A 27,603-nucleotide genomic window follows, 5' to 3' on the forward strand; every position below is an offset into this window, starting at 1 on the left:
TAATTACAAAAGCGCAATTACTATCATTATAATTGCACTTGTTAAGTATGACTCCTATTTTCAGTCAAATTTGAAAAATAATCTTTTAGTTAAACTCTGTTTATTTATTTCAGTCAAACACTGATTAGTTTAGATTATTTTATTATTATTTGACATATGAATTTAGCCTATAAATAGGCTCTTGTACAACCTTAGATAATACACCCACTAGAGATTAGAACTCATAACACATTCAGAGAATTTTGTGTTTACGTTTTGAGAGTTCTTTGTTTTTCGGGTTTTCGGGGTTTAGTTTTATCTCCATCTTTTGTATTCTTCATTCTTTTGCCATTATAGTAAAATTATCTTTGCCCGTGGTTTTTTTTATCCTCTTTGGAGGGGTTTTTCCACGTTAAATTTGTGTGTTCATCTTCTCAATTTCTTCTGCTATTTTTACTTGTTTGTTGCTTAATCGGGTCGAACCCTAACAGCACTTTTATTCAATTTCCTTGTATTCATTGATTATACCTTAATTCAATCGAATCACTTACGAAAAAAGATTATTGTTACTAAGTTTTCATGTTTTATGCCATGCGTAGCCATGTTTTTAATAAAGGGTTGAAGACTTGAATGACAAGTTAGTGTAAAGCATTTTTTTCTTTCATGTTGGCACATTTGATGCACTATGTCTTCGTCTATTTTTCAAACATACTGTTGGAAGAATTATGATTCACCTGTTGTTTAAGATCAAAAAGTGCATGCCTAACTAATACTTATCAGAAACAAATAATCACTACACCAAAACAGGCTTTCAGCGGCGCTAAACAAATAATCACTACACCAAAATAGGCTTTCAGCGGCGCTTTTAAAAAACGCCGCTAAAGGTCAGGGTCTTCAACGACATTTTTGAAAAAGCGCCGCTAAAGACCCTGACCTTTAGCGGCGCTTTTTCCACAATCGCCGCTAAAGACCGCGATCTTTAGCAGCGCTTTTTCCACAAACGCCGCTAAAGACCACGACATTTAGCGGCGCTTTGTCCACAAACGCCGCTAAAGACCACGACCTTTAGCGGCGCTTTTCCACAAACACCGCTAAAGACCACGACCTTTAGCGGCGCTTTTTACACAAACGCCGCTAAAGACCACAACCTTTAACGGCGCTTTTTCCACAAACGCCGCTAAAGACCACGACATTTAGCGGCACTTTTTCCAAAACCGCCACTAAAAACATAATCTTTAAAAAAAATTATTTTAATCAAATAATATTTATTTTTATGATAAATATTATATTATGTCTTATTTTTTAAATTTAAACTTTAAATATACTTTTTAAGGATAAATAAAAATATTATTTAAATTAAATTTTTTATGAAAATTTTAACTTTAAAACTAAATATAAAAATTAATGAATTTAGTTTTAGAATTTAAAATAATAAATTAATAACACAATTAAAATCCAAAAGTTAGAACTCAAATTATCGTAAATATTAAAGTAAAAATAAAATTTAGAATCAAAACCAAAATAAGCAATGGAAAGATAGCTCAAATGTAGGTTTTTGCTGCAAGTTACACAGACAATATAAATATATTCTTTCTGCCCTAAAAAAATCCACTGATCTAATCACTGTACTAATAACCAATCAATCATTCATCAAAAAACTGATGCAATTTTACTGTTTTTATGCCACTAAAAGCAAAGCTGATGAATTGGCTACTTCATAAGGTTAAACCATGGATTCTTGTATTACAACTATATATTAATTCAAGACCAAAAATGTAAAAAGCCCATCACCAATAATCTATCCCTCTCATTACACATTAACTCACAAAAATCCACTCTTTTTATATATATATATGTGAATCATACCATCTGCCCCTCCAAATCCCATCCATGAACCAAAAGATGAGAAATGAAAAAGATTTGCTAAGAGGCAAGAAAATCTCCTTGGATTAATAAAGAATCCATTGCTTCTCTCATCCTTACTAACCATATTAAAAGCATCATGAGAGCTCCGTTATCACGCGTTCACACTTGTCTTCTAAAATCTTCACTGCTTCAGTAAATAGAATTTCAGGAGGTAATGCTCCAGTAGATTCAATGGTGAGTAGAAAAGGGGAGAAAAACATATTAATCTCAAGCTGTGCCTAACCTTAAGTTGGTTTGAAATCAATGAAAAATATATTAATCAAGCAATGGCATTAAAGAAATCTAGAACTAATTTTGACAACACATGCAGAAGACATAGAGTAGCCCCACATTACTTACATATGAAATGATCTTTAACACGGCGCAGTGCCACACGTTTCTCCCAATCTTCACCTCTTATGCATTCTCTGCAAAGTGTGCACGCACGTGGCCTTGCTACAGTTGCCCTTCTCCTACCTGCTTGGCAGCCAAATTCTTCATTAGGAAATGTACCTAAAACAATATCTCCTAACTTCACATGCTAAAGCATATCAAGCAGAACCGGTCAGCACTATCACATAGCTACTAACCCCACTATTAGAGGAATATAATCCACATTTAGTAACGGAATACTGGAAACCCTTTTATAGAGGAATAAAAACATAATTACCAAAATTTACACCATATAGACAACAAATCATAATGAACAGAACTACCTTTTCCAAGATCTTCTATATCAAACACATTAACAAGGCATTTGCTTTTGAGTTCTTCAGCAAGGTCATCTTCGATATCTTCCAATAATACAACCTAAATATATAAATATATCATAATATTGTAATAATATAGAGTCAAAATGAGATAAAATAAACGAAAGAAATGAAGAAGGTTTAGAAAAGAAGAAATCTACAGTTACAGTCTATCCTTAACTCAGGAAGCATCCGATAACAAGCAGTGGCCACTGGGGACCACTTTGCATGTGTTTTCCCAATGCCTTTAACAACATGTGCTTCCAGTTCAATTTCCTAGCAAAAAAGTTGGAACTTTTAGTACACTCGAAAAACTTCATAAGGATTAGATTAACTTCTAACAACTTCAAAACGGATCTTGAACTAATGAGAGCAGTACACAAAACCTTCTTAATCTACTAGCACCACATTTAGCTCGTGAAGAGATTTTTTCTAAACCTAAGGCATGATTTGCCATCTTGACATGCTTTATGAGCAATTTTTGAAACAAACAAAAGCATGTAAAATATACCTGGCCAGGGCCAAGTTTAACAATAATAATATTTGGATACTTAGGGATAATGGGGTTCTTGACAAATTCTGGAATGGTCTCTTGACTGCAACCGAAGTAAGTGTATGTTTCAGGCTTTGATGATGAATCTGAAGCTGTATTTCTTGTTTCCTTAACCAGTTCACTCCCATTAGGCAACCACTTTAATGCATCCGATTTAACTGCATTATTATACATCATTAGAAACAAGGCAAAGCTATAAAGGAAAGAACTATTAATTTCATTTAAGTAAAAAGGTTTCATGTTTCACTGATAAAGCCCAAAACCGTACCTGTAATACGTGGACTACCTCTTTTACATTGAACGTGGAGTTTGAAAACAATGGTGTTCTTTTCATTTGGCTGATCATTTTCTACAATTGAAAGAGACAAAAAGTAAATAATTACCAAGTGCCCTAAGGGTAAACTCCATAAATTCAGATAAACCATCAACCAAAAAAAATGAATTAAACCTGAAAGATACTCAAAAAGCCTTGGGTCAACACGGATTGTAACGAGGCCCAACCTATGAGCAAGAACTTCATCTTGGATTATTGATGTGTTGTTTGCAATAAGAACTTTTTCAATTGCCATTGTAGGAAGCTGCAAGCATAATCAGTTCTATCAGTACCAGCACAGACAATATGTTGCAAGCTAACATAGCTAGCATATGATAGCATGCAATATTGTCATTAAAATAGCATATGTTAGCACTGAAAAGAGGTAGATTAAAAAGTCACAGACCTCAGCTATAAGGATCCCCCTGAATGAATTGGCAATAGCTGCATCAATACCGATCATATCAAACTCCATGTCATCTTCATTGAGTCGAACCACTTCAACTCTAAAGTTGTTAGAGAATCGGTCAAGTCGTGAACTATTATCAATTCCCATCGATGCATAAGCGCCAGAATATTGAATACTCTCAGTCTACAAGCAACAAAAGCACCCAAAACATAAGACGTTTAATTATAATACAAAAAAAGAGAGCCATAAATTTTAGAACCTTAAGAACAGAACAAGACAGATGATACAAAAAAACTAACCCAAACCCCAAATAAGGAAAAAGGCTCCATTTTTTTTAATTACCCAATTAAACAACCCCTAAGAAACCACTGTTTCTTAACACTCCATATATGAATAAAAGGGTGTTCATGAAAAAATTTCAACTGAAGATGTGTGCTTTAGGTGATAAAAAGAAAGGGGGTAAGAGAGAAGTACATGGATAGGGGCGTCCTTATTGCATGAAACACGACTTTGTTGGAGTTCAAGATGCGGTGGAAGTTGACCCATTGGCACATCTGGCAAATCCCAGATTGAAAATTTCTTCTTTTCTTCTCCTACCCCCTCTGCCATTGCTTTGTTGCTTAGATTTTGCTGTTAGGAATTTAGGGTTTAAAAAGGAACTGAAAAGAAAGGGGTTTTAGCTATCTACACGGTTGAGGAGAAACTTTTATGTTTAGGGATTTGTTCTTTTTTGACAGAGAGAAAGCACAAAAGGAATTTCAAAAACCTTATCTGTTTTAGTAGCGGAGCTCCTTTAATTTGGAGATTTTAGGTAGAGAAATTTGGAAATAAAATGCGCCTTTTTTTTTAAATGATTTTTGCGGCGTTTTTAATGCTTATCTTTTGCTAAAAACGTCGCTAAAAAGTATGTTATTTTAAACAAAATGTCACCATTTTACTCTGTTAAAAATTTTTTATTTTGTATATTAAATAATAACTATTTTAATATTTTAAGTAAGCAAATTTGAAATTTTTTGAGGAAAGTAAAATTCAAATTAAACTACTTTTTATAAATTATATAAAAATGAGATAAATTGAAATATAAATATGTAAATATTTGGATAAAAATTTAAATTTAAATTTACATTTAAAAACAAAATAATAATAATAATAAAAGAAAAAACAAAATCTAGGAGACCAATAATATTGTATGTTGTTAAACAAATACACCCATCAAACTTTCTTTTTATAGTATAAGCTAAAGCTTAGATAATTAAATTATCAAATATGCACATGAAGCATTCTTTTTCTTGTTTACATTCCCTTAATTAATTTTCTTGTTTACATTCCTTAATTAATTTCAACATGTAAGCTTTAATTTGTTGACTTAAAAGCATCTTAAATCTTAATTAATACTTTGGATTGACCCAAATTGAGTCGAGATCAATTTTATGTCTAAACTCGACTCTTGAAAAGGATTACTAAAAATTTTCATATTTGAATTTAAATGGAAAATTGTTATTAAATAAAAGATAATTATAATTTCATAGTTCAAATTTAAAACTCAATATATTTATTTATCAATTTTGTTAAATCTAATATTTAAATATATCAAATGGTTTAAACCATTTAATCTAAATTTAGATTTAAAACATTAATTAATTGTATAAATTTTCATCATTTAATAAATCTAAAGTAAACCTTAAATCCTAAACCATTTAATATATATAAAATTGATCTATTATCTCTTAAATAATTTAAACTATCTCCTAAACCCCTATCTCCTAAATCCTAAATCATAAAACATAAACCCTAGACCCCTAGCCCCCCCTTTTACAATTATATAAGAACTTAATTAATATATAAATTTAAAAATACTAATTAATCTAAACCTTAAACCCTAACACGATCTCGAATCTCTAAACCTTAAATCACTAACTCTTAACCCCTAACCCCAAATCCCAAACCCCAAACCCTTAACTACTAACCCTTAAACCTTATTTAATATATAAATTAAAAAACACTAATTAATCTAAACCTTAAACCCTAACCCTAACCCGAATCCCTAACCCCTAACTCTTAACTCCTAAATCACAACCCTTAAACCAGAATCCCTAATTCCATAACCTATAAACCTTAAAATTGTAAATCCTAAACTGACCTTAAATCCTAAATTAACCATGTACCCTAAACCATATATATTAAACCCTAAACTATAATGATAATTAATTAAATATTTTAAAATTAATACTATTGTATCTTTTACAATTATATATGAAATTATTTAATATATAAATTAAAATCAATCATCATGTACCCTAAAAATTTTAAATTATTTTAAATAATAGTATTTTAATTTTTCCATTTTTAACAAATATTTTTCTATGTTTTTATTTGAAATTATTTCTACATGTCACTATTTCAAATTTAACCATTTTTAAAAAATTACATTAAAAATAAATTGAATTTTAATTAATATAAATAAACAAATTAAATAGTAAATAGACAGATAAAATGTTTTTTGGCTTTTTCAAAAACATCGCTAAAGTTCGAGCATTAGCGGCGCTTTTTCAAAACGCCGCTAAAGCTCGAGCATTAGCGGCGCTTCCTCAAAACGCCGCTAAAGTTCGAGCATTAGCGGCGCTTCCTCGAAATGCCGCTAAAGTTCGAGCATTAGCGGCGCTTTCTAAAAACGCCGCTAAAGCTCGAGCATTAGCGCTTTCTCAAAACGCCGCTAAAAGCACGAGCATTAGCGGCGCTTTCTCAAAAACGCCGCTAAAGCTCTGAGCATTAGCGGCGCTTTTTCAAAAACGCCGCTAAAAGTCCCAAAAGGTCGAATGGGCTTAGGTTTTTAGCAGCTTTTTTTTCAAAGAAAAGCCGCTAATGCCCATTTTTGGCGACGCTTTTAAGAAAACGCCACTAATGCTCGGTCTTTAGCGGCGTTTAGTTAAAGCGCCGCTAATACTTGATTTTTAGCGGCGTTTTTTGTCCAAACGCCACTAAAAGCCTGTTTTGGTGTAGTGAATGCAATGAGTCACGTTCGTTTTCACCTTTAATAAACGTGAACACAACAACTCCATCCATGGCCTGGTCTTCATTTGGAATGTTGCATTACTGCAGTAGTTATATTTGTTTCTTTTTGCTTCTGTAAAATTAATTTATTCAAATAGTTTATTAGTTTAATTTGAATTGGTTTTATATATATATATATATATATATATATATATATATATATGAATGACTTAAATGAAGCTAAACCTGCTAATAATGGTTAATTAAACTTTGAAAAATGAGAAAGAATAACAAAACCTGGAAACCTCGACTAGTGAAGACAAATCCTTAAATTCATAAAAGGCAGGCAGGCAAGGCGATCTTCAAATGAGAATTTGTTAAATGTGTGATGAGCTAACTCAGTTGGGATTCCCTCTAGCATTGATATTCAAATTCAAGGGTGGAATTTCGATTTTTCTTGCCGTAAGGAGCAAGAAAAAGATTCAAAAAGGGCACATCAATTATTTTAGAATGTAAAGGCAAAAACTGAAAACACACACTCACTCACACGCACAAAGCCAAAAACAAAAAAATTTCCAGTCTCACCTTAAACAACTGATGGTGGTTGTGGCATGTGGAACCGTGGTCGTGGCCTCATGGGACAAAACAAGAAGTAAAAAATGAGGAAACAATTGGAAGGGGGGTCGTCAGGCGTGGGCAAGGAATCAAAGTCTTTGAGTACAGGAGAAAGGAAGAATGGAGGGAGAATTTGGAACGACGGGAAAGAAATAAGCTGTAAGGCTGATGAAAAAAATATTAATTTAAAAATTAAAATTTATCAAAACCACATAGTTTTGCCCTTTCTTATTCAGGTTTTAGGATAACTCGAATTGTGTAATTCATATCCTAGTTAAACCGAAATTTTGAATTCTTTTTTGAGTCAATCCAAATAACTCGAACTATTTAGTTCAAAATTTGAATTTTTTATCGAATTTTTGGAATTGAGTTGGATTTTGCTCACCCCTCCTCGTGAGTATGAAAATAGGAATATGAATGTTATTTAACCCATTTAGGTGATGAACGTGATTTTGATCATAGTCAGAAAAAAATTGATAATGTCCATGGTGAAGGGTGAATAAATGTGTAATTTTATAGTCATTTGATTGGACAATTGATGGTCCTCTAATATGACTATATATGTTACACCCTTGTATATTTGTGGTGTGTTAAGAAATATAATGTTATTTGACTATGAATGCAAGAAGTTTTAAAGTCATGTATTGACTTTGAAAAGAAGATATGACAAATAGAAAATATATTGTCTAGTTTCACCAAGGGATTCGAGGCCTCTTTACAACAACTTACTAGGTGAAATAAACATGATGTATGGTTTCATATATATGGTGACTGTGAAATTAATTTCTTGGATATCAAGAAATAAATAAGGTATCCAAATATGAAATTATCGTGATAAGAAAAGATAAAGTGATCATCGTAATTTGATAATAGAAGAAAGGATATCCTTGATATCATTCTTTTTTGAAAGAATGGGTAATTGAACATGGTGGGGATGTTGGACTCGTGAATTTTCAGGATAAAAATAAATATAAATTTTTACCATGTGGTATAAATAATTAATATAGCTATGTTGAAAATTTGGAAATCTAGGGATGAGGTACAAGCTTTATAATATTTGTGTCACCCATGATGGAAACTCAACTCAACACTTGGAATAATGTCAAGTTTTGAGTTCAATAAGACAAAGGACAACATCAGTATGTGACTGCTAGCACTATAAAATAATATATAATATATCATCCTAAGGGAAAAAGTGCTAGGTACTCGCAGTGATAAGGAAAGTGTGAGAGTATTATACTTTTAATAAGCCCATAACATAAATATGTTAAAGTACTATAATTACGGGAATACTCTTGATGGGATCTACCTATGTGAGTGGAAGTGTGGATGTTTCAAAGAGCTCAAAGGACTTGGCTTTGAGAGCGCTCATGAAAAGAGGTTACAAACACATGGCCATAATAGTCTCCCTAGATACTATGCATTTACTGGTGTTGAAATCATTGTGTGAGAGGTGTTCAGTTAATCAAATGGAATAGTTGGTCCAATGCATAGTCTATCATGCAATTTCGATTAAATTTAACATGTTTTCACTAAGTGAAGGTTCAATTATAAGAGACCTTCATTTATGCAATTGATTTCCAAGATTATCAAAATCTAGAATATTTTGAAAATGGGGGTGGACTGTTGGAACATTTTTAAAATATATATAGTGTTCCAATAGTTGCAAATGAAAAATTATAAGTAATTAAAAGTTAAGTCACTTGATTATTAAAAAATAGTCATAATTATTCAAGTAGATATCTATTGAATAATTATGTCTATTGCTAAAGGTATGACTATCCATTTAGGTAGTTATGTCCCTAAGAAGACACATGAGACCTCTTATAAATAGGAGATAAATTTCATTTGTATGACACATCCAAAAATGTAGAAACAAAGTTTCTTTCTATTCTCTCACCATCTTTTATATTTCTAGATTGTTTTATAATGAATTACTATAGAAATTTTTATAGAAATTAATATTCTTGCTATGCTCTGCTCAGTGAACTGTTTTTGTGAGTGTGGAGCGTAAACAATCATTGGGCTTCATTGCATCCTCGAGGTTCAATTGTCAGTAACTTTTTTGTACACCATAATATAGGTGGGAGCAAATAGAACATTAAAGAAAGTAGCATTAATATACGCCTTGAAGCCTTCGTTAATTTTTCATTTGTTTATTTTTATCCCTACGCTTCAAGATATCTGGACTAAGAACATGTTTTAATTTTTCAATTTTTTATCCTAGAATATGTCAAAACAAATAATCAATCCAATCGAAATGTGGCAAAAAACCTTACTAATTTTTAATATAGAAAAGGGTTTAGGGATTTGAAAAAACAAAATTATGTTCAAACAACAGGACATATCTACATAACTTTAGTTTTAGTATTTAAAGTTTTTCTTTTAATTTAAGAATTTATATTTGATGGTGCAAAATTTATATACTGTCAATAAATTAAATGATATTATTTTATAAAAATTAAAAATACAAAAGAAAATTCATTTTAAATCATATAACATTACATAATTCACTGATATTTCATAAATTTTGTGGGGTTATAAATTTAAAATTTATTAAAAAGTTGGGCCATATATGAAAAATGTAGTGAGATTAATCTTGTCTTTTCGTTAGCCATTCAATTGGGAAATTAATCTAATAAAATTTTTAAAGGTTTTTTTAATGAATGTGTTAAATTCAATCCATATCCATTTTATTTATAGTGGGCGAATTCAATGGACTGTTAGGCAGAAGTTGGGTGTCTAATTTATTTGGGTAAAGTTGACATTATAAATGGTGAATGTAGAACCTGATTAATGAGTCTGGATTAATTTTTTTATAAATATGGGTAAATTTTGATAAAATTTTAAAACTTATATTTCAGGTCGAGTCAGATTTGAATAAGCATAAAATATATTAATATTATATTTAGACTTAACCCGAACCCGACCAAATTCACCCCATGAACACCTCTTATTTCCTATTGTTGGGATGATGCCTCAGCTTCACCTTGACATTCATAGGCTCCATGACTGAATTACTGAGACTCTACAAGGATGTAATGACACTATTCTTTTTCGTGGCCCTTGGTTTGCTAGTATTAACATGTTGCTGACATGCAACCTTATAAAATAATAATTTTAGTTCTTAACATTTACAATATTTTTAGTTAATTTGGTTATTACCTTTTAAAATTATATAAAAATTAAAAAAAGAAAAAAAATTAAATAAAAGGTTATAATTAAAAATTATAATTTTAAATTTTTAAAAAAAATGAAAATAAAATAAAATAAAAATAAAAAGTCTTTAAAATTAAAAAAATGATTTTACAAATATAAACAAAATTTTAAAATTCAATGTAGACTAAATCGGACCAAATCGAGTGGTTAGATTAGGAACCAATTGAGGTATCGGTCCGGTGAGAGGTAAAAAAACGAAATGACCCACAAATTTGTACAGATTGGTTGAACTGAGCTAGAAAATCGATTGAACCAACAATTGAATCGATTTCGGACTAGTTTGACTAATTGGTTCAAAGAAAATAATTTATTAAAAATAAAAAAAATAAAAATAAAAATAAAATATTTAAAAATTATCAAAATCGATTCAATTTTCAATTCAACTATTTTTTGTCCATTCAGTATCAATTCATGAGTCTCTTGGTTGTTAAAATTTTATAACTTTATTAGAACTCAACTTTTATCTTTTTTTGTCAATTTGGTCAATACCTTTTAAAAGTACATAATTTTAAAAAATATATTAAAACTATTTTTATTTTAAATAAAAAACATTAAAATTTTAAATATATATAATTTTTTAAAGAATAAAAAATGAGAAAAAAACATCTTTATAGTTTAAAAATAAAAAATAAAAATATTTTAAAATTTTAAAAAATTCTAAAATTCTAAAATTCATTTTTATCTAAACTAGACCAAACCATTTCAAGAACAAGCTAGGGTATTAGTCTAGTAAGAGTTAAAAAATTGGTTGACGTTAAGAACCGTACGGACTGGTTGAACCGAACTAAAAAACTAGTTGGACTAACAATTGAATTGATTTTTATATATTTTTAATATCTTTATTTTTAATTTTTAATAATTTATTTGCTTTGAATCGACGGATCGATTGCTCTGGGAACCAATTGGTTAGACCACTTCAAAATCAGTTCAATCGGTTTTTTATCTCGATTTAACAAGTCCGTACTAGTTCACGGGTTAGTCGATTTTTTAGCATGTGCTGGATCGATACCCTAACCTGTTCTCACTTTGACTGACTGGTCCAATCTAGTTTAAATAACATTAAATTTTGAAATTTTTGTTTAAATTATTAAAATCATTTTTATTTTTAAAAATTTTAAGATTTTTTATTTTTTTTATTTTTTTTAAAATTTAAAATTTTCATTTTATGTTCTTATTTCAAAGAAAAAAATTAAATTCTAAAAATTTTAAAATCTTATAAGTACTTTTAAAGGGTAATGACCAAATTGACAAAAAATATAAATGTTGAGAGTTAAAAAGTTATTTTACCTTTGAACGGCAAAATTAAGCAGAATAACCAAAATTTTTAAATAGAAAAGTACAGGACTAAATATCTCAAAACTAAAGTATAAAGACTAAACTTTAAAATTTAAAAGTACATATTTAAACTTTTAGAGTAATGGGTTATTAATTCAAATTTTCCTTTTGATTTTTAGCATTTTAATTGGATTTGAATTTTTCATGAAGAAAAAATGAAAATCGGAAGGAAAAATCTGAATTGTCATTCTCCTATTGAAAAGGAATAAGAATTACGTGAAATCACTTCATACAATCCATTATCATTAATACAAGACTTTTCAATTACATTCACCAAACATATATTACACTGAGTTATTTTTAATCATATTGCACTTTGTATTTAACTTACACTAGTCATTCTTCTTTTGTAGCAGGCAATCAGACATTTATTCCCATCGCTTGGAGATCCTAGTCATCAGTCCATTCTTGGTGTGCAGCACAATCGATATGGTCGGAACAATCGGAGTTTCTTCCATTACATGAATACGATAATTGTAAATTAGAGCAGATGCCACGGCTTTCATCTGAATAAATGATGTTTCCTTCCCCAAGCATATCCTTGGCCCTGCACCAAAAGATAAGAACTTGTATGATCGCTCATGTTTGATCTCTCCTCTCTCATTAATCCATCTCTCAGGCTTGAATTCATAGCAATCTTCTCCCCAGATTGACTTCATTCTTCCCATTGAATACACACTAAACAAGACTTTTGTCTTTGGATGAACTGGATGCCCGCTTGGGAGCATGTCCGGTTTGACAGGTTCCTTGTGATTGAAAGGGATTGGTGGATTTAACCTTAATGCCTCACACAATGCTCCATGGAGATAAACCAAATTCTTTACCTCATCGACATTGAATAGCCGCCTCCTTTTGGTTTCACCTATAGGTATTTTTGATTCAAGTTCTTCTATGATCTTGTTTTCCACTATTGGATGCTTGGAAACCAGCCAAGTGAACCAAGTAAGAGCAGTGCTCGTCGTGTCCATCGCAGCAGTTATCATATTCAGAGCGGTGTCTCTCAATAACTTATCATCACATTTCAAACCTGTTGATTCCTTTTCAGTTATGTATGATGTTAAGAGATCCACACAATCTACTGATACCAACTTCTGGTTCAGCTTGTTCGCTTCTTTTCTTTTCTGACATATATATTCAGCTAATACATCATCAAGAACTTTCCATGCCTTCTTGTATTTCCCTTCTTGTCCTATGTTCAACCACTTCTGCAACTTAGTAAAGCTTCGTGGTCTAACATGCCGAAAAAGTATTGCTTGCTCGAAATCATCCACGGCCTTGGAGAAAAGAACTTGAGGGAGTTCAAGGGAGAAGCAAAGGATCATAGCCGGTAACCAAGATACATGCAGAATCAAACGTGAACCTTCGGAAAATGTCTTCCAAGTTGATGACCAAGCCATGTTTAGCAGCATGGTCAATGATGGGCATCAGTCCCATTTCGACCTTGTCTCGAATAGTCCTCAACAAGAATTGGTGGAAAAGGTGATGTCTCATGAATCCTTGAGCTGCTATCCGCTGGTTTTTCCACAAATCCATGTCGGAGTTGAAAATCCCGTCTCCAAAGATATCGAACATCTGCTTGAATTCAGGCCCTTTGGGGAAGTTGTCAAAGTTGGAACTCATAACGTAGTGAGCATTGGCAGGGTCACATGTCACCACCCAGTTCATCTTAGCAAACCAGAGGCCTTCCAAAACAAAAGTGCCCTTGCAGCTTTCTAGTGTCTCAGTACACCAGTCGTGGATCCGATGAACGTTGAGGAGAAGCTCAACAATGGCAGGAGAACTCTTTGGACACCCATTTTTATTTCTCATCAAGCAGTATAGAAACAGAAAGGAAATGAGAGCCAAGAAGAAAACTTGAAAAAAACTCTGTAATGCCATGAAATTGATATAACCAAGTTTAGGCAAATTCCTTGTTCTTCTTAATTCAATTTATTAAGTGAATTTTTCCAACATTAACCATCTCTTGTAGATATGTAGGGTAGGAGCTGGAGTTTTTGTTTGTTTTTGTTTTAAATAAACTTCTAACGAATTTTAAATAGCTTTAAATTTTATAGCATAATTAGGTTCCATTTACACTTTTAAATTTTTAGAAAGAGGATAAGAATTGAAGTTATAAAAATTATATTAGGGATTTCCAAGTACTTCATAATGGTTTAACTTTAAATTTCTAAATTATATTATAAGCATAAACATGTATAAGTGTTTTGAATAATTATAATTAAAAATTTTAAAGTTATATCATAAATATTAAAAAGGTAATTTATGTATATTTTATAAAATTATAACAAAAATTATATTAATTAAATCTTAAAATTTCTACAGTTCTAATAAAAAGCATATTATAAAAATAATTTGTGTGTTGTAAAAATATTATAAAAAGTATTACAATATACTTATATAAAAAGTTATGACAAAAATATGGACATAACTTATTTACATATTCATGTTATATATTATATAAAATAATATACTTATTTATTTAAAAATGCTATAATTTTTTATCATATTGTAGGATACAATACCAATTGAGAGAATGGAGTCGAAACAAACACTAAAGATGGCTCATGAATTCTTTAATTTAAGAAATTTATATGTTAAAGAGGGAATAGCCTAATATATGGAATGAGAGAGCAATTAGATAAAATTGCATATGATGTTTATCTTTTCATTATTTTTATTAGTTAGGGCTAAGCAAAAAAACTAACCAAATCGAAAACCAACCAAACTTGAGGTATTTGGATTTGGAATGTAAGTTAAAAAATCGTGGTTACACGAAACTGAACCAAATTATGTTTTGTATTTAATATTTAATTAATTTGAATTTTTTATAATATAAAAATAAATATTTTATATTTAAACTAGTGAAAATAATTTAAAAGTTCTTGACAAATTTTTGTTTTTAGAAATATTTATGAAAAAGACTTCAAAGTTTTGTCAAGCAATAATCAAAAGTCATAAAACAAAGCTCATTTTATCAAAATAAGTCTAAAAAATAAAAAATAAAATTAACCTGGAAAAACCAAGAACCGAACTGAATTATAATGGACAGTTCAAGAATTCTTAAAAAACCCGACCGAACCGATATCACCCTACTATTAGTTAGGGGTGAGCATTCGATCGAATTGAATTGAATCAAATCAAATAAAAAATTTTCGAGTTAATCGAGTTTTCAAATCTCATTTTATCATCCTAACTTTATTTGAAGTTTTCTCGAATCGAGTCGAGTGAGATGGAATTTGAATCGAATTGAATCGAATATATTTGTTCGAATTAAATTTTAAAAAATAATTTTGGGTCCTTGTAATCACTGTCACCCATCGTAATAAAATTTGTCCACCTTAATCAATTTTTTTATTAACTTTCATCACTTCATAATTTATTTATTAAGTTTTTTATATACTGGTTAGTTTCTTTGCTTGCTTAGTTGTTTCAATTATCTTCAGATTCTTGTCACTATTTATTTTGGAATTAAAATATATTAAATGTAAAATATAATTTTTAATAAAAGTTATTTTAAAAATAAAATGTGAAATTGATACCAATATAAAATTTTAACACGAATATTTTATGGCATAATTAATAATTCAATTTTAATATAAATATTCAATATGACTAAACAATTCAATAATATAAATAATATAAAATGTGAAATTTAATTTAATAATATAAAGAGTAGATATAAATAAAATTATTACTATTTATGTTTAGTGAGTTTTTTTTGATAATTTTGATTTTTTATTTGAGAGTAAAGGGTGAGAAGTAAAAGTTTAGGGGGAAAATAAAAAGTTTGAGGGAAAGTAAATAGGGGGAGTAAAATTTTGGAGGGAAAATATTTAAAAAAAAAATTGGAGGGGGGAGGGGTTGGGGTAGATGAGAGGTGGGATGAGAAGGGAATAAAAGTTTTAGGGAAAAAGTGGGAGGGAGTAAAAATTTTGGGGAAAAATAAAATGTTTTGAGGGTTTTTGGGAGTAAAATTTTGAGAAAAAGTAAATGGGAGAGTAAAATTTTGGTGGGAAATGAATTTTGGGTAGATTGGGGGGTTGGGAGGGGAGGGGAGTAAAAATTTTGGGGGGAAAGTGGGAAGGAGTAAAAGTTTTGAGGGAAAAGTAAAAAGGTTTTGGAGTTTGGGGTAAAAATGTAAAATATTTTAGTTTGATATTCGAATTATTCGAGTTATTCGAATTCGAAAACTCAACTTGATTCGAACTCGACATTTGAAAAAAAAATCGAGTTGATTCGAATAACTCGATTAACTCGAATAACTCAATTCGTTTAACTCGAAATTCAATTTTTTTTCGATTTTTTCGAGTCGAATTGAATTTTGCTCACCCCTACTATTAGTAATCATATTGTCAATTACCAATGTTTTTGGTTTTTCCCTGGGTTTATAACATTGAATTTTGGAATTTTTATATTTTAAAAATATCTTTCAAAAAAATATTTTTTAAATAGATTTTAATTTTTTAAAAAATAGAGTTTTTTTTAAAGTTTTGTTTAAAATAAGAAAAAAATGGAATTCTTTTTTTTATATTACATATTTTAAAGGGTATGGACCAAATTGACAAAAACTGTAAATGTTGAAGGCTAAAAAATTTTAAAAATTTTAAAAATCGATTAACCTGCGAACCAGTATTTGACATTATAAAACAATAGCCAAATTTCAATTTTGGCCCCTAGCCTATACTGAAACATGAGATTTAATCTATATACTTCAAATTTGGACCTAATTTGATCACTCTACTTTTATCATGTCGTTAGTTAGTCTAAGTAGTTAATCTTGTTAACTATTTCAATCAAAATGCTCATTTCAATTTTTCTTAAGAACATTGTTCCAACAAAAAAAATTATTCTATCATGATGAGTTCAAATGCGTATTTGTTTTTAAAAATCCTAATCAATATTTTTAACATTATTTTTATTATTATATGACTATCAAATGAATGTTTTTTTAATTCCAAAACATCACACCAAAGTAGGTCTTGAATTCCAAATGTAGGAAGTGTGTATTGTTGGAACATTTTCAAAATATATATAATGTTCCAATAGTTGCAAATGAAAACTTATAAGTAACTAAAAGTTATGTCACTTGATGCTTAACAAATAGTCATAATTATTCAAGTAGATATCTATTGAACAATTATGTTTATTGCTAAAGATATGGCTATGCATTTGAATAGTTGTCCCTATGAAGAGACATGAGACCTCCTATAAATAGGAGATGAATTTCATTTGTATGACACACCCAAAAATATAGAAACAAAGTTTCTTTCTATTCTCTCACTATCTTTTATATTTCTAGATTGTTCTATAAATAATTACTGTAGAAATTTGTTATAGAAATTGATATCCTTGCTATGCTCCACTCAATGCTCAGTGGACTGTTTCCGTCAGTGCAAAACATAGACAGTCATTGGGTTTCATTATATCCTCGAGGTTCATTTGTCAGTAACTCTTTTCCACACCATAATATAGGTGGGGCGAATAAAACCTTAAATAAAGTGACATTGCTACATGCCTTGAAGCCTTTGTTAATTTCTCATAAGTTTATTTTTATCTCTATACACCAACAATTTTAAAGTTCTAAATTTGCAATCTATGAGAATTTAAAGAAAGTGTGTTTATTCACCATGTATTCACATGCCACTGTAAGCATGATACTATGTAACACCCCAAAATTAATAGGGTTAGAATTATTAAAACTATCATGAAATGAACTTTAGTTTAGGTGGTCGAGAGCTTATTTAACCTCTTAGAGAATTAAGGTTCAAGTCCTATTCTTTTCATGTTGCATCTTTTATTTTTTAGCAATTAAGGAACAAAAACTAAGCTAGTATAAGTAACTAATGTGGTAGAAAATGATTAATTTTAAGCACTAGCTCAAGTGGTAAGTGATGCGATCATGGTCCAAGACCCTTCTAAAGTTGCTGAAGAACCCATGGAGTTACCAACGGGGCCGATTAATCGAGCTCGAGCTAAGAGGTTTAATGAAGCTGTTGTGAGCCCTATTGATCAAATTTGGGGTGAAGCCTTTGTGGGGCTTATTAATCAATCATGGATATGGACTCCATGCGTGCCATGCAACTTGCTTCAAGCTCAACTTTAGCTTTCTTCAGCTTCTAAATTTATTTGTTGGAATAAAGAATTAAATTCAGTTCTAGTTATTTAGTTAAATTAGTTTAAGTCTTTAATTATCTCATAATATGAGTTTTGATTATGTCATAACCTGAACATCTTTAATAAGGGTTTTTAATTATGTTATAGTTTAAGACATCTTAAATATATGTTCTAAATATGTCCTAGTTTAGACGTCTTTAATACATGTCTTTAGTTCGTACCAATTAAATTATGTTTAAGTTGTGTTTAATGTGTCTTGTAGGGTGTTTAATGGACGACATTAAAGGGGGAAACATGCATTTGGACGTGCATGCATGGGGGAGCTGCTGGTTGCTCTCTTCCAAGCAACCTTTCATGGAATGCAATGGACACAAGTGTTTTCACACTTGTCCAATCAGCTAGATGCTATGTTCAAACCAAGTGACCATCCAATTTTAGGTTTTCACACCTTGAAGGTTGTTCGTGTGCCCTATGCAACATTAGAAGGGAGATTACACATTCGACTTTCCAAGAAGGCATCAGCCATGTTCATACCATCAAAAACCGATCATCTACTCGAACCATCAGCTCAAATTAAAGGCTACACGTTTTGGCTATTTGGGGAGTGCAAATGACATGGCTATTGGCATCACCTATACATGGGAGTCTTCAAAAGCCACGTAGGATAGCTCAATGGTTATTCAACTCAATTAAGCTGAATTAAACTAGTCCATTTGGCTGAACTTTTGTAGAGCTATAAATACTAAGCTTAAATCTTGTATTTGAGACTTTTTTGAACCCTTGATGAATTTTAATCTATTTGTAAGTTGTTCAACTCTTTTTGTTCTTTTGTGACTCAAATTGACTTATCTAGCTAGTCTAGTGGCGTCAATCCGATTCCCTTTGTGAACTTATCAATTTAACGAGTGTGGTGTTCCAATTATACCGTTTGGTTCCTATCTCCAATATATAGTGGGTCATGGTTCAATCTATCAACCATTTCCACCTTAAGAGCATCATAAGAATTGGGTCAATATTCCCTTTTTAATATTAGTTCATTATTCAGCTTTTAAGCCTATCCTCATCCGTCTCTTCGCTAAACAACCAAATAATCCCTTGTTAAACCTATATTTGTCCAAATTTAGCCCTTTGAAAAACTAGACCGGATACTACTTAAATTTACGATCGGGAACACAAGTGTCTTAAATCAACCAACGAGTACGAGATCACATCATTTGGTATCAGAGCTGGTTGAAATTGAGTAAGTATTGACGTTTTACCATCCCGAGGTTGAGTTATAAAAAAAGAAAAGAGAATATATATAGTATATTTGAAGCACAAGGTTTGGAATATAAAAAAAAAAAGAGAAAAGGCTAGTTTTGTGAAAGTGATTGTTTCCCGGCTCTAAAAATTTCCTTTACAAATATTTTTGCCACACTTTAAGAACCTTCTTTTCTTTTAGCCTACCCTACACCAATATCAATTCCTACCTTTTTCAATGAAGTTCCTACCCTTTGCAATGAAGGTATTTGTTCAAAAAAAAAAAAGAGAGAGAATATATATAGCATATTTGCAGCACAAGGTTTGGAAGATAAAAAAAGAAGAAGAGAAAAGCTAGTTTTGTGAAAGTGATTGTTTCCCCGAGCTTTAAAAATTTTCTTTACAAACATTTTCGCCACACTTTAAGAACCCTTTTTTTCTTTTAGCCTACTCTACACCGATATCAACTCCTACCATTTGCAACACTTTTGAAGCCGACCTACGAAGATTTGTTGTTAAGTCTAAGGCAGTCACTTACAAACTTAGATAGGCGAATACGAGTGGAAAAAGGCAAGAGAGTGGTAAGAAAATACCCAAAAATTAAGTGAAACACGTGTGGAGTGTATACTTTTCTTTTGAGTGAATTCATGAGGTTTGCTGTAAGGAAACACCATGTCTCGTAGCCCTAAAAGAAATGTTGTGGAAGATGGTAGTGTACGCTCCATAAGAAACATTACTGGTGGTGGTGTTGGTGGTGTACCCGACCTAACTTATCAAGCCCTTATCTGTGAAATGGACCAAATGCTCCAAAGGCATTTAGAACCCATGCAAGAACAACTAGAACAATTAGAAGAACGGGTCCAACGAGAAAGAACTCTACAAAATTTAAGGAGGGAGCCAGGCCATCTGAGACTTTATCAAGATGATCTCTACGATCCTAGCAATGTGGAGAATGACCAAGCATCTAGTCAAAGTGAAAGACGATGAGGCCATAGAAACCGAAGGTCTAGGGATTGTGAACGAGTAGATGATGACCTCAAGAATATCAAAATGGCTATTCCACCATTCCAAGGAAAGACCGATCCGGAGGCGTATCTAGAATGGGAGAAAAAGTTTGAGTTTGTCTTTGAGTGCCATAAATACTCGGAGAGCAAGAAAGTCAAACTCGTAGCCATCGAGTTCTCTGACTATGCAATCATATGGTGGGATCAATTAACCATGAGCCGGAGGAGAAACGAAGAACGACCCATGTCCACATGGGTCAAGATGAAAGCCATCATGAGAAAAAAGTTTATTCCTGCTAATTACCATCGCGAACTATATCAAAATTTACAATACCTTACTCAAGGAAATCGAAGTGTTGAAGACTATTACAAGAAAATGGAAATTGCCATGCTCCGAGCCGACATCAAGGAGGATCAGGAGGCTACCCTGGTGAGGTTATTAGTCAGATTAAATTGTGATATTGCCAACGTGGTGGAATTACAACACTACATCAAAGTTGTAGGCATGGTGCACATGGCCATCAAAGTGGAGAAACAACTCAAACGAAAAGGTGCAATTCGAGCCTACCCCAACTCTTCTTCCACTTCAAAATGAGGTCAAGGAACCAGCAAGAAAGACACCTCATTTCGAGCAAAAGAACCCATCGTATCCACAAAGCCCAATAAGCCGAGTGGTGAAACTAGCAAAGGAAAAATGAAGCTGTGCCTAACCGCACTCGTGAAATCAAATGCTTCAAGTGCCTTGAGAGGGGTCACATCATGAGTCAATGCCCCAATAGAAGTGTAATGATTGTAAGACCCAACGGTGAGATCGATTCTGAAGAAGAGAAAGAAGATGAATTTGAAACACTCACTGAAGAGGAGGAGGATCTCGAGTATGCTGATGAAGGTGAAATACTCGTCATCAAGCAGGGTTTGAGCCTTCAAAGTACGGAGAATGAACAGAAACACGAGAATATTTTTCACACGCGATGCCATGTTCAAGGTAAAGTGTGTAGTGTAATCATCGACGGAGGAAGCTGCACAAACGTTGCTAGTAGCATGTTGGTGGAGAAGCTTGGCCTACCAATGACCAAACATCCACCCCTGTACAAATTACAATGGCTTAACAATGGAGGAGAACTCAAAGTCACCAAACAAGCCGTTGTTACCTTTTCAATTAACAAATATAGTGATAAAGTCACATGTTATGTGGTGTCGATGCATGCTGGCCATTTGCTTTTAGGAAGACCATGGCAGTTTGATCAAAGAGTGATCCATGACGGTTACACTAATAGATACACTTTCAAGCATCTTGGAAAGAATGTGACCTTGGTGCCATTAACCCCTAAGCAAGTGTACAAGGATCAGTTAAAATTGAAAGATTCTATTGAAAAGTTAGGAGCGAAAGAATAAGAGGGAAAGAGTGAAAAAGAAAATAAATTAAAAAAGAAAGAAAGAAAGGAAAGCATGATGTAAAAACAAGGTAAAAGAATAAAGAGAGTGAAATAAAAGTGAGAGAGGAAAAGGAAAGAAAAGAAGACAAAAAGATTGATAAATTGAGTGTGTATGCAAACGATCGGGAAATTTGAAAGTCCTCGTTGTTGAAACAACCAATACTTGTACTTATGTACAAGGCAAATTTATTCAATACTAACGACCTAGATGATAATCTCCCCTCTTCGATTGTGTCTTTGTTGCAGGATTTTGAAGATGTATTTCCAGAAGATGTCCCTAGTGGTTTACCACCTATTCGAGGGATCGAGCATCAAATTGAGTTCATATCCGGAGCTACAATTCCAAACCGTCCAACCTATAAAAATTAACCCCGAATAAACTAAGAAAACTCAAAGGCAAGTAGCCGAGTTGATGGAGAAGGGGTACATTTGAGAGAGCTTAAGCCCTTGCACCGTGCCCTTGCTCTTGGTGCCCAAAAATGATGGAACTTGGCGCATGTGCATGGACTGTCGAGAAATCAACAAGATCACAATCAAGTATGGACACCCAATTTCGTGCCTTGATGACATGTTGGATGAACTAAGTGGAGCCCAACTCTTCTCCAAAATAGATATCAAAAGTGGTTATCACCAGATCTGAATGTGAGAAGAAGATGAGTGGAAAATGGTGTTTAAGACAAAGCACAGTTTGTACGAGTGGTTGGTTATGCCTTTCAACTGAACTAACGCACCGAGCAGTTTTATGCGTTTGATGAATTATGTGCTATGTGCTTTCATTGGTAAATTCTGCGTAGTTTATTTTGATGACATATTAATCTATAGTAAGTCTATAGAAGGTCATTTGCTTAATTTGAAATCTATTTTGGAAGTATTGCGTAAGGAAACTTTGTATGCTAACTTTAAGAAATTTTCATTTTGTACTAACAAGGTTGTTTTCTTAGGATTCGTGGTTAGCTTGGAAGGACTCAAAGTTTATCAAGATAAAGTGAAGGTGATCCGAGAATGGCCACGACCTACGAGCATAACCCAAGTAAGAAGTTTCCATGGCTTGGCAAGTTTCTATAAACGGTTTGTTCTTAACTTTAGCACTTTTTATTGGAGTGAGGAACAAGAAAAGTCTTTTAATTTAGTTAATGATTGTTTGACAAACACTCCTTTACTTTCCTTGTCTGATTTTAACAAAACGTTCGAGATTGAGTGTGATGCCTCAGGTATAGGTATTGGAGCTGTGCTGACTCAAGATGGGCGTCCCATAGCTTATTTTAGCAAGAAACTAAATGGTGTCACCCTTAATTACCCAACCTATGACAAGGAAATGTATGCACTGATCCGGGCATTGGAAACGTGGCCGCATTACTTGTGGCCCAAAGATTTTGTTATTCATACTGATCACGAGGCGTTGAAACACCTCAAGGGCTAAAACAAGTTAAACAAGAGACGCGCCAAGTAGGTGAACTTTTTCATATGTAATCAAATATAAAAAAGGTAAAAAAAATGTCGTAACAGATGTGTTGTCGAGGAGGTATGCCTTTCTTAACCATTTAGATTCGAAACTACTTGGTTTTGTGCATTTGAAAGAACTTTATGAAAATTATTCTAATTTTGCTTAATTGTATAATGCTTGTGAACACGAAGCCTTTGAAAAGTTTTATAGACATGATGATTACCTTTTTCGAGAAAGTAAGCTTTGCATTCCTCAGGGATCTGTTAAAAGAGATAATGGCGGTGGATGCATCTGCTAATGGGACATTGCTTGACAAATCCTACAATGGAGCATATGAAATTCTGGAAAGAATAGCTGATAATGATTATCAGTACCCCACTACCAGAGTTGGTACTGGTAAAAGAGTTACTAGAACAATGAAACTTGATGTGATTAGATCTGTAACAACTTAGGTATCATCTTTAACAAATATGATTAAAACTCTGAAAAAACCCTCTGTAGTGTAGAAGATGAAGGTTGCAGAACTAGCTTGCATATACTGTGGAAAAGATCATGTTTTCGATGAATACCTATCCAGCCTCTGCGAATTACATGGGGAATTTTAATCGTAGCAACAACAATCCCTACTTTAACACATAGAATCCAAGGTGGAAACAACATCCAAATTTCAGCTGGAGTAATCAAGGAATAAAAAAACTAGCACTGTTAATAAATAGAATGTGGCTAGTGTATTACTTAGATACAGTCAACCAATATCACGGAAAAATGTGCAACAAAGTTCATCATCTTCAGCATCATCTATGGAAGCTCTCTTGAAAGGGTATATGGCTAAGAATGATGTAATTATTTAGAGCTAAACAGCTTCCTTAAGAGCTCTAGAGAATGAAGTGGGACACATTGCCACTACATTAAGTTCCAGACAACAAGGAGCATTGCCTAGTGACACAGAAAGTTCTTGATCTTAAGGAAAGGAAAGGTGTAAAGCCATAATACTCCAGAGCGACACTCAGTTGCATGGAGTTGTGAATCATGCCTTTTCTGAAGAGGAAAGTTTAAAAGTTCCTGGAAGCAAGACTTTTGAACTAGAAGTGGAACAAGCTACAAAAGATGGGAGTAGACAAAAGCATATAGAAGCAAATTCATCTTAGAAAGCCAATACAAATGTCATGGCAAGGCAACCTCATAAATGGAAGGAAGGTCACCTCCACATTTTCCTCAGCGTTTCCAAAAGTCGAAACAATATGCTCAATTCAAGAAATTTTTGAAAGTCTTGAAGAAATTACACATTAACATACCTTTGGTGAAAGCATTAGAACAAATGTCTAATTATGTGAAATTCATGAAAGATATCCTATCCAAGAAGAGAATGTCAGGGGCGTTTGAAACTGTTGCACTTACTGAAGGGTGCACAGCAATGCTGAAGAATAAGCTGCCACTAAAATTAATAGATCCAAGAAGTTTCAGTATACCATGCTCGATTGGAAACCGTTATGTAGGCAAAAAATTATGTGATTTAAGTGAAAGTATCAATCTAATGTCTATGTCTGTTTTCATGAAACATAGGATTGGAAAGGCAAGACCTACTACAATCACACTACAACTAGCTGATAATATGTCCATCTAGAAGGTAAAATTGAAGATATACTGGTAAGAGTTGACAAGTTCATCTTTCTAGCAGATTTTATTATTTTTGAATGTGAAACAGATAAAGAGGTACCTATAATACTTAGACAACCTTTCTTAGCAACTGGTAGAACATTGATTGATGTATAGAAAAGTGAGTTAACCATGAGAATTAATGATCAGCAATTGACATTTAATGTGATTGATGCTTTAAAGTGTACAGATCCAGATGAAGAATGCCATGCTATAGAATTTGTTGACATTGTAATTCAGGAAGAATTTGCAGGACATATACATAATTCTGATGCAAACTCTGTCAATTGTGTTGCATTGCCAAATCATGATTAAGGCCAATCTTATCACATACACCATAATCCTACATTTTGACCTAGCCGATTCAATTTCTTCCCACATTTTTATCTCACTTCGTTTTCTACTTTTACTCTCTATTTCATTCATAACCACAATAAAATCTAGCCTTCTCCATTTTCAAGTTTTTTATATTTTCTCCAATGGGTCCAACTCAACTACTTCAACCTCGGCCTCTCTATGCAGCTTCTTCAGTAAACTTGCTGAAGAAAAATACCACAAAAATATTTCCAATCAACCATTCTGCATGGAAAAAGGATTCATTTTTTAGGATGCTCCCTTCATAGGGTATACAGGGGTCATATCATTAGTTGTTGAAAAGCATGGGTAAGGAATCTTCTGTCTCCATCCTGGTGATGTCTTCCTAAAGGTAGTGAAAGATTTCTATTCCCATATTACTTCTCCTGAAAATGCCTTTATATACGTACGTGGTGCATCAGTTTTATTTAATAAGGACTCCATCAGTGCTCAATATGGATTATCTGAAGGTCCTAACGAGCATGATGACTTTGTGAAGACAATGTCCCAGAGTGTTTAGTCCAGGTTCTCACTGATGTTTGTGTGGAAGGTACACAATGGTAAATATCAAGAAATGATTGTTATACCATCAATAAAGTCTCATTAAAACTTCAATGCAAGATTTGGTACCATTTCTTGAAAACTAGTCCCATTCCTTCTACACATAAAACTACAATCTCTAAGGACTGTTTATTGATTTTCCACTCCATAATGGTGGGCTGAAATATTAATGCTGGAAAAATCATCTTTCCTAAGATTCATCGTTGTGCACAAGAGAATGTTGGCACATTAAATTTCCCCTCACTGATCACTGCACTCTGCCAAAAAGTCAAGGTTTCCTTGTTACAAAATGAAGACCACCTTCCTAACAAGGGGGCTATTACTACACATTGCATAGAAACTGGCCGGCGAGGAAATGCCAAGGCAAACTGGCACACCTCCATCTTCTCCTCCTAGGACTGTTTCTACTACCCCCTCAACCTCTCATACTGAGTTTGAACAGTGACTGACTGATTGAAGTTGTAGAAGGTTTGAAACAACAGTTTTGTGTGTTGGAAAAACATTAGAAAATGCTTGTCACTAACTTTGGCAAAGCTCAAGAGGAAATTGCCATCTTTTAGGGATATATTTGCTAACGTGATATTGTTATTCGTAAATCCCTGCAAAAGAATTTCTAACGCCCAATGCCACTATTTCCTTTTTTTCTAAGGAACTATTATTGAATCCTGAAGCAGAAGATAAAAAACCTACTATTGCCCCCACGCACAACCAAAACCCATAAAAAGATGAAGTCAGGACAAAATCTATCCACATTGAATCTGATGATGATGGTGGAAGGGATACCACTTAGACTACTGCACCTGTACCACAATCCAAGGCCTCTATGACTGCCAGGGAATGTGCAGTTCATCAACTGGTTGATGAAACCATAAATTTTAATACCGAGGATGATGAGGAAGAAGTGCCCATCAACCAGCTTAAGAGAAAAAGATTTAAGAAGGCTGCTGGTAAAACCGTTCACGCTGATAGTGATGACTAGGACAGGCCGCAACGTTACAAGAGAGCTGTAAGGAAATCTATACAACCCAAGTGAAGTAATTTTCTTCCCCTCCAAGCTTTGAATTTTTTATATTTTCTTGATCATTCATTTTGGTTTTTATATATTTCATGCATTCATGTAGCTTTTATTCACTTTACTTTGTCATGTTTATGCATTGAGGACAATGCATCCCTTAGGTTTGGAGGTGTGTTGTGCATAGATACTGCATTGTTAATTGTTCATACAATCCTTTTTTCCATAACATTCAATTGCCATTCAACTACTTGATTATGTGAGTATATGGTGATCAATGATGTTCAATGAGGATAATAACTCCTCATTGTAAAATTAGAAAATATGTTGATAGTTGTTTAGGCATGTTTAACCTAGGGCAGTTGTTGAAATGAATTTCTAAAAGTATAATAATTGAAATATAAATGCAATTAGGCTATAGTAGCATTCTTTGAATAAATTGAGGACTTATTTACTTAATTTTAGTATAGTAATAGGGTATAATTTATGTCATGGTAAAATAATATGAATACTATAATGTTTGAACTTGTTGAGTAGGTCAGTAATATTTTATTTGCTCCATTATATTGTTGACCAGAAAAAATGAGTTCAGATATGAGTATTTATCTAAAACAAATGTACATATTTTATGGGCACTCTATTGAATCTTGAGGCTAGATTGCTAAGAAGGTAGTTGTTTGCTCTATCCATCTTTTTAGTTAAAAGCTTTTGTTTC

General features: G+C 32.5%; 1 protein-coding gene and 1 pseudogene across 3 annotated transcripts; both read right to left on the reverse strand.

Moving 5' to 3' along the window:
- Window positions 1-1,678: 1,678 nt before the first annotated feature.
- LOC105793135 (uncharacterized) lies at window positions 1,679-4,709 on the reverse strand. 3 transcript variants are annotated; one of them, XM_052621095.1, is made up of 9 exons: window positions 4,383-4,709; window positions 3,906-4,091; window positions 3,635-3,764; window positions 3,455-3,535; window positions 3,145-3,344; window positions 2,814-2,909; window positions 2,601-2,694; window positions 2,245-2,361; window positions 1,679-2,062 (listed from the first exon to the last, which is right to left on the reverse strand). In XM_052621095.1, the coding sequence occupies exons 1-9, from the start codon at window positions 4,515-4,517 to the stop codon at window positions 1,980-1,982; spliced, it is 1,122 nt and encodes a 373-aa protein (XP_052477055.1). In that variant the 5' UTR covers window positions 4,518-4,709; the 3' UTR covers window positions 1,679-1,979. The 3 variants fall into 3 exon arrangements, with proteins under 3 accessions (XP_052477055.1, XP_052477057.1, XP_052477056.1); XM_052621097.1 differs by having other exon boundaries at window positions 1,679-2,128; window positions 4,383-4,708; XM_052621096.1 differs by having other exon boundaries at window positions 1,679-2,029; window positions 4,383-4,707.
- A 7,515-nt stretch (window positions 4,710-12,224) lies between these two features.
- Window positions 12,225-13,954, reverse strand: LOC105798344 (alkane hydroxylase MAH1-like; annotated as a pseudogene).
- Between the last annotated feature and the right edge of the window lie 13,649 nt (window positions 13,955-27,603).

This window comes from Gossypium raimondii, chromosome 9, assembly GCF_025698545.1.
Source record: "Gossypium raimondii isolate GPD5lz chromosome 9, ASM2569854v1, whole genome shotgun sequence".
Classification (NCBI taxonomy): Eukaryota; Viridiplantae; Streptophyta; class Magnoliopsida; order Malvales; family Malvaceae; genus Gossypium; species Gossypium raimondii.

Coding starts and splice junctions, on each gene's coding strand:
- LOC105793135 (XM_052621095.1), bottom strand. CDS start 4,517: ATGGCAGAGGGGGTAGGAGAAGAAAAGAAGAAATTTTCAATCTGGGAT. Junction 3,765..3,905: donor GGGGGATCCTTATAGCTGAG/GTCTGTGACTTT, acceptor TTATGCTTGCAG/CTTCCTACAATGGCAATTGA. Junction 2,063..2,244: donor TGTTAAAGATCATTTCATAT/GTAAGTAATGTG, acceptor AATCTACTGGAG/CATTACCTCCTGAAATTCTA.